The 15,387-nt window shown below is 35.4% G+C and overlaps 1 protein-coding gene across 5 annotated transcripts in view; it reads right to left on the bottom strand.

The window, feature by feature from the left end:
• REV1 (REV1 DNA directed polymerase) overlaps positions 1–15,387 on the bottom strand; it is a 57,196-nt gene that overhangs the window by 20,138 nt on the left and 21,671 nt on the right. Inside the window, exons 5-11 of one of the 5 annotated variants that reach the window (XM_069005860.1) lie at positions 14,104–14,253; positions 11,341–12,053; positions 9,447–9,554; positions 7,843–7,959; positions 3,010–3,139; positions 1,717–1,845; positions 900–1,054 (exon numbers count right to left, since the gene is read on the bottom strand). In XM_069005860.1, the coding sequence (XP_068861961.1) occupies positions 900–1,054; positions 1,717–1,845; positions 3,010–3,139; positions 7,843–7,959; positions 9,447–9,554; positions 11,341–12,053; positions 14,104–14,253 (1,502 nt within the window). Of the gene's footprint in view, positions 1–899; positions 1,055–1,716; positions 1,846–3,009; positions 3,140–4,603; positions 4,929–7,842; positions 7,960–9,446; positions 9,555–11,340; positions 12,054–14,103; positions 14,254–15,387 lie in introns of those variants that run through there. The other 4 variants (XM_069005865.1, XM_069005867.1, XM_069005877.1 and 1 more) reach the window with 4 other exon arrangements.

Raw genomic sequence — 15,387 nt, 5'->3', positions numbered from 1 at the left:
TAAAGCATGTCTGTGGTAACTTCTGTTGATTCTCAAGTAGAATGCCACAGTTTAACACTCAAGGAAAAATGCAGAAAGTACAGTCAAATTCTTTAACTTTTACCAAGAATTTAATGAAATATATTCATATATATCTGCAGTGTCTACTTTCAAATTATCAGCAAGCAGTATTTGATATAACAGCAGTGAAACTGTAGTGGTAACTGCAACTGCAAAGTTAATAAGGGAAGAATTCTGCTTACAGTCATGAATTTCAGCTTGTCTCACAAGTGGATTTCACACACTTACATACACTCAGTATAGGCATGTACAGATACTCAACTCTAGTATTAATTAGGAAAAAAATAAAATGAGAAAGGAAGCAGCAAAGTAAAAACAAATCAAAGAAGTCTTTTCGGATGTGTGATTTCATATACAATACCTACTACAAATCACACAAATCTTTGCTTGCAACACCTTCTAAAAACTAACCGAAATCATGTCACCCTGTAAATTCTTACTGCTATCTCCATTAAGGAACACAATCTGTGCTCATTTTTTACTCACTGGAAAAATACAGCAGCATTTCATAAAAATGAATGCAAGAGTGGAATTTTAGCATAGTGTTCAGGTAACAAAGCAGAAGTGATAGCTGGATGGCCATTCACTTAAGAATTGGACTTGATGATCCTTGTGGGTCCCTCCCAACTCAGAATATCTTGTGATCTGTGATGTGGAAATTTTATACATTTTTGCTTAAAACTTTCCACGTATGAAAATTTTCTTGCATTTTTGTTCACACTAATTTAATGTAAATGGCAACATATTCCACACACACTTAGGAGTTTTAACAAACGTACATAGGTCTGATACATTAACAAAAGCAGTCACTGCTTGTAAACAGAAATGAAGCTACTTACCCATCCCAACAGAAGCTGTGCATTTAGTTTGGTCTTTGATTTCGGTGCGGATAGCGTTTGCAAATTCATCAGGAGTCAGTCTGGTCTCTGTAAGGATTTCAGTGATATCTACTAGTGCTTCATCACAACTGACTGCTTCGATGTTATGAGTATAGCTATCAACACAAAGTAAAGGAGGTGAAACACCAGCAACAGCTCACCATCTGTTAAAACAAATATGTAGCAAATAAAGTCTTCCTTTTGTGTCGCATTTCCCTGCCTATTTTGTATCACACATCACTTAGATCTTAAAAATGCTAAAATAGCAAATTACAGTAATATTACTAATGTAAGACTAATTTCAACGTGCATCTTGATTTTAAAGGAACAGCTGGAGAAGGAGTTGAATATTTATTTTTTATTGACAATAACAAATTTCCAGTTTTATTTCAAGTGCATTTTAAACCAGAATGTAGCTTCTAAGAGATGTTACTCTAATAACTCATTCTTAAATTACTCAAAAACCATCTCTTGGAAGGATCTCCCTTCTAAGCAAGGATCTGCTTCTCACTATGTAAATCAGTAAAAAATTTAACAATGACTCATTTGGAAGTCAGATGTTGATTGTTTACAGGATTTGGCTTCAAGATAAAAGCATGCTCAGAAGCATGGTTCTCCAAGTAACAAAAATACCAGAAAGACAGACCTCAAATAGGAAGAGCTTCATTGAAGCTGAAGAGTGGGAGGTGAAAATATAAAATAAATGATAGCGTTCAGTAGTGGCAAAGAAAATATGCTTGATAACCTTACCATGAAGATCATGCAAAGAGCACATTACCTTGCTAGTATTTCATATATTGTCCGTGCAACTTCTTTGTACGCATCAAAATCATACGAAACTGCTTGAAGATTTGGACACAACTTTTTTGCTTGGCCAAAAAACATTCCATTCTTTATGCCAACTTGTCTAAAATTAAATAAAATAAACCCCAAGTAAACACAGTGCAAACTTTTCCACAAATTAATAGGGAGTATTTTCAAATTAATTATTTGCTTTTTCCCCCAAAAATGGTGTGGTGGTTTAGCAATTTAGGGAAACTTGGTTTGATGGGCAGGGCTAGCTCTATTGGTGGAACCTTGGGTGTTAACTAACCAGGTGGCCTTTGCTAGATGCTGCTCCCAATTTTTGGAAGTTCCCCCACCCAGTGCCTTCAAGGTGATTTTCAACAATCCATTGCGCTGTTCCACCTTGCGACAAATGGGAATACGAATTCAGTCAACAGGTAGAAATTTAATAGGTTAAAAAAATAACTGCAAATAGAGTATTTGAATTAGCTGTATAATAGGTAAGCCATGGAACATGAAACCTGCCTTTAGAAAATGGTAGAGACAAGAGTCCAGAAAGCACACTTGCTATCTTTTGTTTCAAATTAATACATATACATAATACCACACATATACTCCAGTGACTATGGTAATGAGATCTTATTTTCCAAGGTGCAAGCTTACGTAATTAGGCTTCTCCTAATAAATAAACTCTTTTTGAGATACAAATAGTAGTCTGCCTACCCTAGCAAGCCTAAGAAAGGTTCCAACGAAGAAATAATTTCTGGAGTATTATTTCCATCAGGGAAAACTCCCTGTATTTCTAACACTGTGCTTATATTTATAACAGCTGTTTCATACTCTAAACCTTTGTAAGTTAGGCCATTGGACATGGTCAGCAACGTCTCTGCAAAAAACGTTTTTTTAAGTTCAGTACTCACATTTTCCCTTTGAAGTAAAACTTTCAGAATGTGTCATTAATTCTAGAAAATACTGCAACTTTGATACAAAGACATGATGATAACATGAAATCAACAACATCACAGTGAAAGGCATAAGGTTTTTCTTTGTGGGCTTTATTTCAAGTTATACATAGGTTGAGTTCAGAGCTATTGAGCAGCATCTACCAAGCAGCAGCATCCACAGGGAAGACCTTCTGTTAAATTCAAACAACCCATGTAATTGCAACTTTTGAACAGAAACTTCTTCTCTAGATATATTTAACCACTAATAACCACTATTTTTGGACATCTTATGCTTATCTGTATGAGATTTTCAAGCAAACTACTGGGTAACTTTTACCTACCTGGCTTCATAACTACAAGAAGCTATTTCAGCCATGGACAGAACAGTGAGATCGAAGTCAGCTCCATTCACATGTGTGGAATCTGGCTGCTCCCAGACTGAATCCAACTGATCAGGTACTCTAATTTCTGCTTGAAAAATAAAATTTGTCCATGTTATTTTTCCTTAGAGTTCAACAGAATGAATGCAAATAAAATAAAAATTTCAGATTTTATTTTACACAATTTCTATACTGTTATCTGTTGACGAAGAGGTTCTTATATATTGATTCAAATACTATATTGAATACTATATTGATTCAAATCATGGTTCAGAAAAAAAACCAGACCCCTTCCCCAGTAATGTCTCTCAGGTCTGTACATACTGCCAAGAGCAATATTAATAGAAAAATGGTGTTTCTATTTCCCCTGAAATTACTAGACAGCAGCTTATTGGTGACTACATACACCATACTGTAATGTACGAATGATCTTAGCTTTACTGACCATAAAAACAATCAAACACTTGTGGCTAACTCTTACAACCATATCCTGCCAACAAATACAAGATACTCAGAATTATTTACCAACTGCTTGACTAAACAAGAAGACACTTAGCTATGGTCCTTTTTACAAAAAGCACACCCAATACCAGAACATTGAAAATTCATACAGAATATAAATCTACTTCATATCACACTTAAAACTATTTTTCTAATAGTCTAGATACCACAAAGTGATTTTTAAGAAGTGAAAACCAGAAAGCATATTAGTTTAAATAAAAAACACCAGCTAGAAACTTGTATTTCCTTTAACATTCTTATGGGGATATTAACTGAAAAAACTTATGCTTTCACTTACTAATAATTCTCTTAACTAGGATATGTCAATTTCTTTCAAATATTACTCCAAACTTATCTAGGATCAAAACGATACAATTATAAATACTGCAACCTCAAACTTCAAATGAGACAGATCTTCCCTAATTCTATAAAACTTTACTACATATTCTTACATAAATTTTAAAGGATCCTCCAGGCCCACTCGTTACTAGGTACTAGACAGAATTCCATAACACTGAATAACAGAAACAAGCAAAAGATTTTCTAGTTCTTTCTATTTGGGTTTTCACAGTATGTAAACCTTGAAATACCTGCTACACTCTGAATATGGATCAGCTTGAAAAAAATCACTAGAGGCAAAAACTACCATGCCCGCCCAAACTCCCATCAGAATCAACAAGGTATCATATAGATAAAATGCTTCTATTAATTTAAAATTAAATCCACAACACAGTTCTTTTTCATTACTGTAGTCTATTTAATACCATACGCCTTTGCAATATAATAAATGGGGAGTTTTCTGTGGAGTGCCACAATGCCTAACTATATTCCACAGTACTAACAACTGACACACTGACAATCTGACTGAAAGGAAATGTGGTGCTATGTGCACATATGAGTAGCTATCAAACCAGAGAAAGTGTATAATGAGTGAGTGGATACCAGGGGTAGAGCCTGACTCATGCGGAAAACTGCTTTCATTCAAAATTTCTGCTAAATTTGTGCACTTTTAATTTCTTAAATATTTTACTTTATGATGAGCTCAGTAAGTTACCTAAGATGTCTGCAATTGAAAATTAGAGCAAAATTATGCCCCAAATAAAGATAAGAATGACAAGAACAACTTCTTTAGTCCATGCCTTCCTGTGCCCTGGCCTGAGATGATGCTGTCATCTTGTCTATCTTCACTGGATTCGTCGACTTTTTCCACATCGCAGCAGAGCAGATCCCCCCATGAGCTGATGGAGTCACTTCATGTGAAATTCAGGGCAATGCAGAACACATTGTCCTCAATGGAAGGCAAGGTAGAGAACCTCTCATCAAAAGCTGGGAAACTAGACAGGCACATGGTGAATGTGGAGCAACGGATGGAGAAATCAGAGGCCAGGACCCAAGTCTGTGAAAAAGAAATCGCTGAGAATAAATCTGTGACTAATATGATGGTTAAAATCTGCTGCTCTTTAGAATGAAAAGGGAGATTCTAGGGTTGAGGGAAAGGAAGTCTAGAAAACATTCACATCTTGGGCATCCTGGCCATGGAAGAGACCCCAAACTATGAATCCTGATTAACATATGTTAATCTTTTAGCTTTGGAACGTGAATGTTAAAGATGGCATGTATGTAGAGAAGTAATTTCTACTATCTAGAAAGCCTATCTCCAAAATTTGGTGATTTAGGGTGAGAATGATATCAAGTTTTTAAATTTAAAAGTTATGCATTTTTAGATGAATTAATACGAGAAAAAGAAAGTACTTCATAAAAGACTGAAGATTCTATTGACACTAGATATTTGTCTAGCAATGCAGATCAAAGTCAGGAACCAGTATCACTAACGAAGTAATTAAAAAAAAAAAAAAAGAAGTAGCTGAAGCAGCAGAATTCAGTATTTGGTCAAAAGTGATTCATAAGGGTTTGGGGTTTTTGGTTTTTTTTGTTTGTTTGTTCTTTGTGGGTTTTTTTGTGGTTTTTTTTTTTGGTTGTGTTTCTGTTGGGTTTTTTTTTTTTGAGGGGTGAGGTGCTCTGTTTCCCTGTTTTTGGTTGGTTTGTAATTTGGAACCTTTTTTCAAATAAGCAAGATCTGGAGAAAGCAAAATCGGAGAACAGCCTGGAGAGTATGAAGCACCAAAAACTGAAGTGGGTTCCATGTTAAAGCATGGATGTAAAAATATGCTCATGTTCTAAGTTCCTCCCAACTACCTTTCTATTTCATTTATGTAACATGTCCCCACTGTGTCCATTGTAACAGCCTAATTTACCATTCTGTATTTTTGATATTTAAGAAAAAGCATTTTTGCATGTAATGCTTGCTCCTACTGGACTATATTTCCCTCTGGCATGGCACAATTAAACACACACTGTGAAGTGTGTCACTTTCTAAGATACTGTGATGTCTGAGAAGTCTAATCCGCAATTCTACCTTTACATCTAAGACCATAACTAACTCTAATTTCTTTACCCCAAAAGGAAGACAAACCATGTACTTATAAGAAAATGCAAGCAGAAACAACAGGTTTGGGTTTTTTTTAATCAGTAAAATGATGGTACATGGAGATAAAAATAAACAGAGACTCAAAAATATTATGAACTGCAGCTAATGAAACAGAGACTATAAAAAGAGTGTTTGGAAAAAATCCTTTCACCAAAACAATAGGCTGCACAATCAGCCTAAGTATCAAGAAAGAGTGAGCTAGCTGCCTGCCGGCATGCAAGCCAGTTGAGACTGGATGCTGAAGTTAAAGAAATGAATCTGTGATACCCAGAAAAAGCTGCCACAGTAAGAAACTGAGCTTGTTATACAATGAGGTTGAAATCTGCTGTACACTTAAGCAATAAATACAGTAGAAGAGATACTATTGAATTTGTGAAGCAAAAGAACATGCTAGGTTATCAGCTAAACTTCTGTAATTCAACCATCTAACTCTCCAAACCACTCGAGTGTATAAAGCCACACCCTTACCCAGTTCAAGGCCCTAATAAAAGTTAGGATGTCACTGTATAAACTGAACTGCCGGTAATACTTGCTACACAAGCTCTACTACAGAAAATCCACCTCCGTAAATACCACAGCTCTCTTTGTCTGGAGCATACTGGAAAGTCCTTAAAAGCTTAAAGGCCAGTGGGTTCCACAAACATACATTCTACCTCAGTTCTGAAGTGTCCTTAACTACAGCAAAAAAGACAAACATAATGTCATCACTTCCAGTAATACCTTGCTTCTGAATGTCTTAAAAAACCCCCAGCAACCTGCCAGTTTCCAAAGCACTAATGTTTCATAAACAACCATGGAAGAACAACCTGTCTTTTGCCCCCTCTTGTATCACCAAAATAAAACACTGAGGAGTAAACTTTATAACAACAGTACTTACTACCACAAGTTCGGTAAAAACTGCATATATGAAAGGGCAAAGGAGAAGCTCAGTTTCCAAATCTAAACTGAAATTTAACAGCAGCTAATCCTTGTATATGCACTTTTTACCAACCTTTTGTAAGAACTATGCTTTTAGATAATTAAACAAACTGTTGCTGGCCACTTAAGTTGCAAATGTTTAGCAATATATTTTCTCATACTAAATACAGTTCAGGCGGTATAATAAAACTTATTAATAAAACTTTGGTTCATATTAGTACACTACTACTTGAGGACACAGAAAGTAACAAATTTCTAAATTACTGCACGCAAGTATGGAATTCTCAAAGTACAACAGACACCCTGGTTTTGAGAAAACAAAGTACTGAACAAAGAGAACTCATGAAAATTGCACAGAGTTTCCAGAAACCTAAAATGCTCTAAGGACCATCCAAATTAACTCTTTGTCCACAGTACTCATCTACATATGCAACTCAAAAGCCAACTTCAAACAAACAAGTTTCTCACTGGCCATGTTCTGTTGTTATTACTTTTATAGTAAAAAAAACCTGTAGTAGACTTTCAGAATTTGTTTTGTATGTTTTTCTCTATACTTGACTTTCTGAGAAAAAAATGATCCTGGACAACCTGTATTTATCTCTCATTTTAAATAACTACTTCACATTCTATCTTACACTTAACCTCAAGAAACTGAGTAAAATTACTCTAAGCTAACTTACCCATACTGAGCAAAGCTAACTAACAAGAAGCCAGAGTGGCCTGCTATTACTGAGGCCACAGAACACCATGTTGTCCAAAGGTACCTTTCTGAAATCCTCCACATGAAAGAAATAAATTCATCCATGGTACACTTTAGCAATAATTTTAAAGAAAAAGTCTTCTATAACAACAGTTAAAAACATACAGACAGACAGACTTATCTGTACCTGCTTTGCCATTCAATAGCTTTTTCTGGTAATATTGCTGTTCAAGCTGCGGGTTTGCACCAGGGCGCAGCAGTGCCTTTCCTGTACCTCTGTTACTAGTAACAGCTACTGGCTTTCCTGGGGAGAAAAAATGCATATACTTACAGGTCAATCCCTATAACAGCTTACATTTTAATAACAGCACAATTAGGATAAGATGATAAGGACTTTTAATTTACTTTTTATAGTTTCTTTCAAGCTTAGACGCTCTCAAGGCACTAAAGAAAGTGACTTGGAATTGTGACAACAGATCTGTCTTAATTGCAGTCACATGTAAAGAAGAAAAGTTTTTCAAGAGTGAAAATACAGCCAATGCTAGTTTGTCTTTAATAACAAATATAAATAGAAGCTTTGAAATTTCACCAATGACCTAATGATTCATTAGTTTAAGATACAGCAAACACTGGACTGATTTTAAATACTTCAACATGTTTATTAGCTTAAGTAAATCAGATAAAAATACACATGCCAAAACACTTAGTTTAACTGTACAAACCAAAATTTTTAGTAAACTTTTGACTTTTCTGTAATATCAACACCTCCATGGTGTTTCCAAAGGAAGCTAATTTATGCACTGAAAGTCCTGGCAGACTTCTGTGGAACAGAAAAAGCATTTGCAGAAAAGTCCTACATTCTTTATGTTCCAATAGCGGAATTTGACACTTGGCAGGAAATCAAGCTTTATAAAGAACCAAACATAGCAGGAGTATCTTTGATACAGCTGCTCCTGCCTATGGACAGAAGAGAGCAATGGAACCACATATAAAGCTTACTCTTTCCCAAGGTCTGTGAGAGCTGGGAGTGTGAGATGGTTACCACTGCACCAAGTCTTCAAACCTGCGCACCCCTAAAGTTCAGTGTTTGCACAGAACTAGGATCTCCATTTCTGAATGGTACACTTGTAAAAAACAAACCCACCAAAGTTTGCTAAGGTGCTCCGCTAACTCTCCTATGTCTTAAGGATGATCACTCAACTCAGACTTCTAAATGCCAGCTGAATTGTTCCTGAATCCTCCAGGTCTTACAATATTTCGTGTGTAAGAGCTTAGAGAGGAAAGGAAAGAAGAAGCAAATTTCTCTTGAAAAATATGCATCAGGCAGAGACAATTAATTCTCAGCCTTGACCTTTCCACTTTTCTAGTTAAACAAAGCTGCTTAAACAGAAGGATTATTAGGATATCCCATTTTCGTTTCTTTTCCTTTTTTTTTTTTAACAGACAGTGCCCAAACCCCACTTTTAGTACAACCAAAATTCGATTTTTGATTTCTAATATGGTAAAATCTCAGTAAGATTATGTACAATGAAACAGAGAATAGTTACTACAGATTTTACTTCTCGCTTCTTACTTTAAATACTGAAAGGGGATAGCAAGAAGAATTCCAGTTCTCTCTTCCACTTGCTTTTGGATTCTGAGAAACTAAACAGGAATATGAAAGCTGCATGATCTAACTACTGAAGATGCAAGAAAAAAGACTGATATGCCAAATTAATTTTATAATTGTGTAAGTCTGGTTTTTAAAAGGCTTAACTGAGTAAACTGTAACATACAGACTTAAATACTGACCTTTGAGATCTGGTCTATTTCGGATAGCCACAGACACAAAGAAGCAATCCATATCCACGTGCATTATACAGCTCTGTGGCTTGGCTGAGCTCGCAACAGACACATTACCTAGTATGAAGATACACCAATAGAAAACTTGAACCCTAATTTATACACTTTGGTACTACTCACAGTAGTCATCAAGGTCTATTATCAAGTTTTTACCACCTCTAAACCATAAATATTTTGGTTCATCTCATCAAGAAGGTATTTACTCTGAGAAATGAAAACATAAACAGCAAACAGCCTGAACAATGAATTAACTTCAGAGTTTCTGTTTTTTATTTTCTCATGATTAACACCTTCTACCTAACAAGTTCTCCGAATCCAAGGAGATTAATGCATGTTGTTGGCACTGGATCTTAATTTCACTACATTAACACTGAATCAGGAACAGAATTTTATTCCTTTTTGTTCATCGATCAGAAGACTGTTTCAAAAGATAAAAATTTAAGTTTAGCTCCACTAAGAACTACCATTACGCTTCATGAAACAGACCATAATTAGTTTTAAAAATCCCATGCAACTGGATTTTGTCATTGCTGTACTTACATGCATGCAAACATTCAGCAAAGATGAGCAAGACAACTCCTCACTGAAAAACACACATGCCTGAAACACTACAAATACTTTCTAGAAGTTTAAGTCTGCATGTCTATGTTGCTGACCTACCAAAGGTGGCAATCAAAAAAAGAAATTAATTTGAACAATGCATAAAGTGTAACAGTGAAAAATAACTGCAATACATCAAGTGAACTGTTCCACTTAACATCTGAGTTAATTACTGAGTAATCAGAAAAATATACTCTTGGTTTTATAATTTACAATTTGAACTCATTCTTTGAAAAATAAGGACTGTCTTATAATGGGTATATTTACAAACCAAGCGATCAAGTTAAGGAGCTGCTAACTTGCCAACTGAATCATAGGCATTAACTATTGGAATACACTAGGCCAAATCAAAGAGAAAATAAAAATATATTAGCTTATACCACATTTTGATTTTAAAAAATACACCTTAAGTAGTTCATAAGCTAACACATTTGATAACTGGTGTGTCCTAATACAAACACAGAATCAGTTAATTTATTACCTAACAATTTCTTTGATGTGGCAATTTCTCATCAAGCATATTTTATGATTACAAGTGAATAATTTTACAGCACAGGAGTCAGAATCTCTTTAATGGTACAGAGCTAACCTTTTAATTTAATGAGACTGTAAACCAGAGATTCTAAAGATGCAAAATATTTTATCTGTGACACTTTGACTCTCATGAATTATACATTTGTTTCACTTTGGCCCTTGATGCAACGACATAAGTATTTTCTCTTCAAGCCAGGTTCAAAAGTCTCGTATGACACTACTACCCACTTTAACAGACTCAGAGCTACGTAAAACTCTTACTAACAAAAAAGATTTAGATTTTAACTCACATCCAAATGTTACTCATCTTTTAAATGCTCATGCTGAACAGTATGATTTTTTCTTCTCCTTTTTTCCCCTGCAGATTTTCACACAGCAACTACAGACTTGTGTATTTAGATATACATAGTACTTTTCTCCCTTATCAATCCATATATCTTGGTAAAGTCGGGAATACTATTTCTACAACGAGGAATTGAATATAGACCAGAATATCACATTAAGTAACATTTTAAGTAAAAAAAACCCAAACAAAGCCAAAAGCAGTTGCATCCATTAGTGTTCACTGCATCAAAGTCACCAAGTTTTTCCAGATAGTCTGACTACAATATGAATACTCAATACTAAACTATGTAGCCTCATTTGGACATTTAATGTACAAAGATATAAGGCATCTTCTTAACATAAACCTTCTTAAACAAGTATCTACCTGTGTCAGTTTTAAGTGCAGACCTGCCTGCTTTCCATTTTTTTAATTTTTCCCTTCCTGGAAAGACACCGCTGTTTTTTCTCTGCAGGCTGTTGACAAACTCTGTCAATTCACACTTCCATGTTGATATATGATGCAGTCTTGAACGTGAATAAAAGTCAGAAATAAAACTACAATCTGAAGGTTTGGACACAGGTAAGGAAGCTGCCTTGCTAGGAGCAGGTACAGAAGTGCTTTTTGTGCTTGAAGGCCCCTGAACAGTTGAGTGGTGAGCACCATTTATTTTAGCATTACTGTGCAAAAATGAAGATGAGGATGAGTTACTCATAGTCCTGTGTGGACTCCATGAAAAGTCTGTATTTTTGTTGCTTTGCTGCAACTGCTGCACTGTGCAGTCTCTAAAGTCAACCATGCCTTTGTCAGTCTTCCCCTCCTCCTGCACAGGGCCCGGAGAGAACCTGCTTGCAACACCGTTGCCGGAGGGCACCAAGCAATCCTGGGTCTTTAAGGCACTGGTAGAAGTGTGAGCGTGTCCATTAAAAAGGGCAGTGCTGTCTTTATGAGACTGAATCCCATTTTGTTTCCGTATGGGAAAAATCTCCTCCAGCTCTGTAAATCCAATATTGTCACTTTCTTCTTCCTCTTCTTCATTCCAGCTGCTTATTCCATTGGGTGTGATTTCATTTTCCATTTCACACTTTTTAATATGATTTCTGAAACAGATACAATAATTAAATACCATATCTTTACTAAATAAAGGCACATTTACAGGTAATTTCAAGCTTTTTCTTCCTAATTGTTCTCAATATATACTTCAGTTACATTCCCAAGACAATTATCTCAAATTCTGGGACACATCCTCTCAATGGCACAAAATACAAAGCCATACCAAAGATTTTACAGATTCCATGTATTATTAACTAGGAGTTTACATGGGAGTGACCATGCTCACATTAGAAAAGCTATTTCCAAGATCTTTAACCTGGCAGGCAGTCTCCAACTGAATTAGAATAATTATTTATTTGTTAATAGAACTATACTGCCATAGACAGCATGAATGTTGCAGGAATATGCAAACCATCAGAAGGAGATGTCCTTTTATCAAGAGATGTGGTTTTCCTGAACTAGTTACAAACAAACAAAAAGAAAAGAGAATGCATACACAGAGAACTAATTTTTTAGAAAATTATTTTAGATTAATGTGTTAGATTTATTTTTTCTCAACGAAAAAATCTGTTCAAGCTCTAAAAATCAAATGTATACTTAGCTTTGATAAAACCCACAAACTACTTTTCAGCTTTTAAGCATATAAGCCAAAATATATTGCCACAAGTGGGCTAGAACAAAGACAAAGCTTTCATTCAAAAAATTAACTTTGGAAATTAAAACCAAAATCTGCAAGAATTCTATATATTCTTGATCTACTGAAACAAACCAAACTCTCACTCCCAACTCCCAAAGCTAGCAATTTAAGTACACAAAAAAAAGTGGGAAATAATTAGCTATTCAGTATGCCACTGAAACCAGAAAGCCAATTATGCATGACAACAATTTGGTTAAGATTATCACAAACACAAATTACAGTAAACAAAGTATTTTTGAGGAGTTGTTGGTTGAAAATGGTATATGCAGTGGTACATACTTAGTGGATAGGCAGGCTTTTGAAGTCATGTTTTCCAGACTACATTGAGATTTTGGGAAGTCTGAATATTCTTCTTATTTAAAAATCTTTAACAATGCAATAGTAAGAGGTGATGGTGATTGTACCCCTCATTGTTTAAAATATGAGTATGAAATACTGCTTAAGATATTAATTTTGTGGGACTGGTTTTATTTTTCCTAAATATAGACAAATCCCACTCATGTAGTGATGTCTCCTCAGCAGTATGCACGTCTGGATTTTACAAAAATCAGCAGACTGTGGAAGAACTCAGATCACCAGTACAGATCAGAAAGTACAGTATCTTGCACAGTATCCTTGGCCCCGTTTGAGCAGTAGTGTTGAACCAGATGACATTCAGATATCTTTTCCAACCTAAAAAAATTCTATAATGTTATTATTCTTGCCTATAAAGAACAAACATGTACTTCTGAAAAAGATGCAGGAATCTTCTTATTTAAAAAAAAAATTTATAGAAGAGTTCAAGTGGAATGTTTCTTTCCAAATTCCAATTCCTCTGCCAGTTAAAAAGTTTCACTGGTGCTTTTTCTTCAAGTCTCTTCTCAAGGTCTTAGGTCTCTTAGGATACTTTTTTAATATTGTAATTTCATTTTTTAATCCATCTTTTCTCTCAAGCGTGACTTAAACCTTGGTGTTAGCATACATAATGTATGCTGTGACTTTTTTTTTTTAAGAGGCTAAAGAAAGAGATTAACAACTAGTATGCATTTATATTCATTCCTAGGCACCTCTAGCAAAAGTAGTCACCAGCTTTGTATTTTTGAAATAAAGACCTACTTTTCAGTATCACCAGTCAGAATCCTTTAATGCATGCCTGTTGCTTCCACACAGATATATTACATCCTAGGACTCCTCGGTAATATTATCAAGCAAACTGTGGTCCAAAGACTAGAGAGAGACAAAGCCTGGAGTCAAGGTAACTGAGTTCTGTCCTCAAGTATTTATACAGCTATACTTTACGTTTAAATTTCAGCGCCTCAGAGCTTGCTGAAATTAACTTCAAAAACGCTACATATTTACAAATGCAAACCCATTATGGGTGAATGATGAGCATCTGCATTTACAAAACCAGAAACACTTACACCCTGTTGAGATCTTTAGCGATATTGCTTGGACCTGGCACGGCATCTTCAGGTTTGCATATGCTGTTAAAGTTGAGACCTTTCTGAACACTTGACTGCTTGGTGTAAAGCTGATAGGGAATGTGTGAAAGGAGACGTCCAGCTTTAATGCTAAAAAAAAAAAAAGGAAAGAAATTAAAAAAAAATCCCAACCTTCTATGCTAAAAAAACTCCAAACCCTATTATGTACTTGTAGTTCCTTCCACAACCCCTTTCTCTAACTGGATTGAACTGAAAAGTAATCGGTGATATGGTGACTCGTACAACAACAGATACTTGCAAAGATGTGTTGGTCAGTTGTTTATATCCATTTCTCTTTCCAACTGATACACACAAACCCCAAATATTTAATTTAAATAAAACAGTCAAAAAACCCTTGGTGACTTTTCAGATTATTCTACCTGAAAAATGCTGACTGAGCTCTTTAACATGGAACAAATTAGGGTAGAATTTGAAAGAGGTCAGCTAGGATGTGGTTCACTATTAAAAATTAACTACTTTTTCCATTCTGCAAGGCTAATTACCCCTTCTTGTAAAAAATTCACTGAGGCAAGCTAAACAGAAGAATAATTTCCAAACAGACCTTCTATACATATCTACAGCAATCATTCCAGTTACGTCCTACTGCGCTCCAATGCATCTACCTCTTCTCTTACTTCTTCCACTGAAACTGCAACTATACTTGAGAAACTGCTGAATTCTTTAGGGAAGCCACGCACTCGGAAGTGAAATCATCTCAAAAATATACCATAGAATGATTTCATCTCTCCACCCCACCACCTGTTGCTGGCAGTAGAGGTAACAGCCTTTCAAGCCTATACTTCACCTCTTCTTTGTATACAATTCTTCATATTCAACACTGGGTCAGAGATGCTGGGACTTCTTCCAGCAGAGGAAGCTCTCCCATATCAAAGCAGGTTAGTTTTGAGGATAGAACTGGAGTCAAATTTTAAAGCTAATTTAGTTCAGTGTTTTTCCTTCAACACCCAGATGCTTTCTCTTGCTCGAATCTGTACTACTGTCAAGGGAGCTGGACAGTAGAACAAAAGCCCTTAGGAGCTTTCTGGCTGTAATTAGCAAGAATATAGCAGGAAATCACATTTCCCAATTAGATAAATTAAAACTAGTTAAGCATATTCATATACCTGGTAAGGTTTCTAAGGAAATGGGATAGTACAACAGCCCCAAAAACATATCAATTAAATAGTGTTTGATACATGAATATATATAATTCATAAAGGAACA

Source organism: Aphelocoma coerulescens, chromosome 1 (genome assembly GCF_041296385.1).
Source record: "Aphelocoma coerulescens isolate FSJ_1873_10779 chromosome 1, UR_Acoe_1.0, whole genome shotgun sequence".
NCBI lineage: Eukaryota > Metazoa > Chordata > Aves > Passeriformes > Corvidae > Aphelocoma > Aphelocoma coerulescens.
Note: the sequence above shows the minus strand (reverse complement) of the source record. Positions and strands in the feature narration are given on the sequence as shown.